The sequence below is a fragment of the Myotis brandtii genome, unplaced genomic scaffold, assembly GCF_000412655.1.
Source record: "Myotis brandtii unplaced genomic scaffold, ASM41265v1 scaffold632, whole genome shotgun sequence".
NCBI lineage: Eukaryota > Metazoa > Chordata > Mammalia > Chiroptera > Vespertilionidae > Myotis > Myotis brandtii.
Window position 1 is genome coordinate 548456 of NW_005370419.1, and position 4450 is coordinate 552905.

The following is a 4450-nucleotide window of genomic DNA, read 5'->3' on the forward strand; positions in this document are numbered from 1 at the left end:
GGACCTGCACCCTCCCGCTCCCGCAGGTCAGGGACCAGACACGGGGACTCCTGGGGGAGTCGCACAAGCAGCCAAGGCAGCAGACACCGAGAGGCCCTACCTGGAACCCGAACAGCCGGGCAAAGAAGGTGGAGCCCAGGTCGCCGATGACGACGTAGAAAGCGATGCAGGTCCCCAGCATCAGCCCGATCATGCTGCAAGAGGGGGTGGTTCTCAGGCAGTCTCGGGGTCTGCTCCCCGCGAGGCCGCCCCAGCCACGGGCCGATCGCCACCCAAAGGCCGGGCTGCGCGGAAGATGCGGTTTCGCAGGTGCGGGCCCTGGCCCGTCTGTGCAGCCCGCTGTTCCCTAGACACACAGGCGCCAGTGCCGCCTCCTCTCTGCGGGCATTGGCTCTCGCGGGCGCTGCTGAGGCTCAGGAGCCACAGAAACGCCCGCAGCCGGGCGAGCAGGGACCCAGGACCCAGCGGCTCTCGGCTCTCGGAACGGCTGTCGCGGCTGCGAGCCTGAAAGTGCGATCCCCCAGCAACGTTTCCGTCTCAGACGGTTGTGCTCCAAAGGGAGAAAACAGGACATTTCCAACTACTGCCACTCGCAGCCGTGCTCGGGCCCGGACCACAGGCCGGGAACAGCCCGAGGCGTGACCCAGCCCCGGGAGCGGCCCTGCACTCTGTCCCGTTTTCCATTTTTAATTTCCCTTCGTAAATAAGGCCTTCAACCTGACTCGGCCCATTCTCAGGTACGATAAGCTGAACCTCCAACTCCTCAGCCAGTCGCAGCTCAGAAACACAGTGTGAGCCCCCGGCCACCCGGCCTGAGCGTCAGCCGCGGGGAGGGAGGACGGAGCAGCCCCGAAGGGGCGCCTACCTGGTCTCCACCAGCATCTTCCCGGCCTTCCCGTAGGCGTGAAACGCTGCGGAGGAGAGAGAAGCGCGCTCAGCCCCGCAGCCTGAGGGGCAGGTTGGTAACACACTCCAGGTGACAGGCGGGAAAGGCAATGGGACCACGCCCGCTGGCCTGGCCTCTCCCGGGCGTGTGTACGGGGGACACGTTTCTATGTTGGTCCCACACTTGTGGCAGCTCTGTGATCGACAAACGGAACCACGTAAGACAAGAACAAAGCAGGGAAGAGAAGCAGGCTGGCTTTTCATTCAAAGAACGAGCAGCCCTGCACCGTGACCGCCCGGCCGGCAGGAGAGAGGCCTGGGGCGGGGGGGGCCCTGCCTGGAGTGGACACTGCGGGCAGAGTGGGAGGTGCCGTGGGCCGGTCCCCCCAGACCAGCACACCCAGTTTTCACAGCTCAGACCACAGGGCCGGCTCCGGGCTTTGGGTTCCCTGTCTGGCTTCTCCATTTCTGAGCTGGGGCCACAACTGAGCCAGGACCACAGGCAGGGACGCCGCAGGAGCCCTCCTGCTCGGTACCCAAGACATAACGGGAGGCCGCTGGCGGGTTCCCACCTTCTTGCTCCTGGCGGGGGGACTGGGCTGTGGCTCCCAGGCAGGAGCCCGCAGGCAACCGTGCCCTCCTCGGGCTTCACGTCTCGCCACGCCGGCCGGCCTTCTGGGGCTTTCTAAGAGCCACCAGGCAGCCGTCAAAGCACACGGCCTGCCCCGTCCAGGGTCACCTGACTCTTTCAGGCACTTCCTGGGCACTGGCCACCGGAACCCGCTGCCTTCACGTCTCGCCACGCCGGCCGGCCTTCTGAGGCTTTCTAAGAGCCACCAGGCAGCCGTCAAAGCGCACAGCCTGCCCCATCCAGGGTCACCTGCCTCTTTCAGGCACAGCCAGGCACTTCCTGGGCACTGGCCACCGGAACCCGCTGCCCAGAGGCCCTCGGGGCGAGAAGAGGGTCACCCGCAGGCCCTGGCCCTGCAGGTGGGGGAAGGGCCGCCCGGAGCAAGTTCATCCCAGGCTAAACTAGGTCTCCCCGCGGGTCACGGGTAGCCAGTGAATTTCACTAACTCGGTGACCCCAACAGCGAGGCTGACAGCTCCAGCCTCATCAGAAAGGAAGAGGAAGGGCCTTCAGGCCTGAGGCCCGAACAAACCAGCATCCGGTGCCCACGCTCAGCGCACAGACGGGAAGGGAAGCAGAGGCTGGCCCGGGTCCTGCCATCACTCTGTCCCCTGGAACTCTGCGCACCGTTTCGTCTCCATGGAGACAGCTGGGAGCCGAGGGCCAGGGCGGCCCGGGAGGGCCCAGCATCCCAGTCACACTGGGCCGAGAAGAGGGGGTATGGGGGGAGGGGGGGCCTAGGGCTTTCATCCGGAGGCCAGGAGGTTCCCAGGCACACACAGGGCCAGCTCCCTCCTGGGTTTCCCAGGCACAGGACACAGAGCCTCAACTCGGTCCCCGAGCCGAACTACCAGCCAACATTCCAAACGGAAAGGAAGCAGAAAGGAAGGAAGAAGTGCAGCTGGACCCAGGGAGGGAGGGAAGAACAAGGAAAGGAAACTGCAGCGACAGCATCCGGGAGCAGAGAGGCCGTGGCCCGGGACAGGCCCGCGGGGAGCATGTCCCGGGCACTGGTGGAGGGGCAGGAGCGGGCGCTGTCGGGAGCTCCGAGGACGCTCTGGACCAGGGCCGGCAGTGAGCAAGTCCGCAGAGAGGGGGGGCTGTGCTCTGCCTGAACTTGGTGCTTAGAGGGGAGACAGGAAAAACAGACCCTTTCGTGGCACCTCAACTCCGAAGCATATGACTATAATCAATGAAAAAATAATTGCCGTTGAAGGCACATTTTAACAATCAAGTGGAAGGGCCCTGGCCAGTTTGGCTCAGTGGCTAGAGCGTTGGCCTGCAGACTGAGGGGTCCCGGGTTCGATTCTGGTCAAGGGCACGTGCATTCCAAACGGAAAGGAAGCAGAAAGGAAGGAAGCAGAAGTGCAGCTGGACCCAGGGAGGGAGGGAAGAACAAGGAAAGGAAACTGCAGCGACAGCATCCGGGAGCAGAGAGGCCGTGGCCCGGGACAGGCCCGCGGGGAGCATGTCCCGGGCACTGGTGGAGGGGCAGGAGCGGGCGCTGTCGGGAGCTCCGAGGACGCTCTGGACCAGGGCCGGCAGTGAGCAAGTCCGCAGAGAGGGGGGGCTGTGCTCTGCCTGAACTTGGTGCTTAGAGGGGAGACAGGAAAAACAGACCCTTTCGTGGCACCTCAACTCCGAAGCATATGACTATAATCAATTAAAAAATAATTGCCGTTGAAGGCACATTTTAACAATCAAGTGGAAGGGCCCTGGCCAGTTTGGCTCAGTGGCTAGAGCGTTGGCCTGCAGACTGAGGGGTCCCGGGTTCGATTCTGGTCAAGGGCACGTGCCCGGGTTGTGGGCTCGATCCCCAGTGCTGCACCTCACCCAGGCCCGCGTAGGTCCTCCGCTTGCTCAGGCTGGCGGCTTTCACCAGGAACATGCAGGACTGGTGCGTCATCCAGGCGCAGAACGCCAGGAGCAGGGCCCCCAGGACGATGCCGCACTAGAGGGGAGAGAGATGCTGATGAAAGGGAGCCGCCGCAGGCCTTGCACACCGGTCTCGGCGCCCGGAAGCCCCTCTGCGGGCAGCCCAGTCCGTGCCTGTGGGCGCAGGGCCTGCTCCGTTCCCTGCCCAGCCAGCACTGAAAGGGCCAGTCCCTGGTGTGGGCGCCACACCCTGTGTCCAGGGACATCAGTTCTGTTCGTGATCCTGAAAGAGCAGCAGGGGCCACCCCCCTCCCAGCCCCCCGAGTCTGAATGCACGCCCCACGCGTCTCTCAGTCCTCCACACACCCCACTGTGGGCCCCTTCCAGCCGCCTGGACCAGCCGCTGCGCGGCACACACTCTGGAAGGAAGAGACCAAAGGTGACATTCACGCCTTTCTTGTCAGTTAGACACCGACCATCTGACCCAGCATCTGCGCCCCTAGGACTGACCCGGGAGGAATGGAAACACGTGTTCCCGCAGACACCCGCGTGCCCACGTTTACAGCAGGGTCATGTGAAACCCAAAGACCGAGGAAGCAAGCCGCGTGTCCTCCTGGTGTCTCCCGGAGCTGAGCGCACACATAACGACGCTCCGGCTCTTTACTCGGAGGTAAACGCCCCGTGAACGCAGACAGAGTCCGGGGCTCTGCGGGTGGGCACGGAGCTCCCGACAGGAAACGCCAGGGGTGCCCTGCAGAGGCCGAGGGATAAACAGACGCTGGTACATCCATACAGTGGGATGCTAGCCAGACGGCAAAACCGACACAGGACACGACTCTACTTCCATGGACTCCGAAACAGGCGACCCTGACCTCTGGGGCCAGCAGGGGGCGGGGGGTGGGAGGAGGACCCTTCACAGGGAGGCAGTGGTTGGAGGGAGGGGTGCTGGCAAGGCCGTGCTCCCTAACTTGGGAGCCAGGGACATGTGCTTGTTCACTTTATGAAAATTCATCAAGGCTGTGCATCTAAGCCCTGGCCGGTTTGGCTCAGTGGATAGAGC

General features: G+C 63.8%; 1 protein-coding gene across 1 annotated transcript in view; it reads right to left on the reverse strand.

Moving 5' to 3' along the window:
• The window catches only part of SLC38A10 (solute carrier family 38, member 10), a gene marked incomplete at its 3' end in the record, with an annotated part of 25465 nt that overhangs the window by 17701 nt on the left and 3314 nt on the right, over positions 1-4450 (reverse strand). The window contains exons 3-4 of the mRNA XM_014528390.1: positions 866-911; positions 88-194 (exon numbers count right to left, since the gene is read on the reverse strand). Coding sequence (XP_014383876.1) covers positions 88-194; positions 866-911 — 153 coding nt within the window. The remainder of the gene's footprint in view (positions 1-87; positions 195-865; positions 912-4450) is intronic.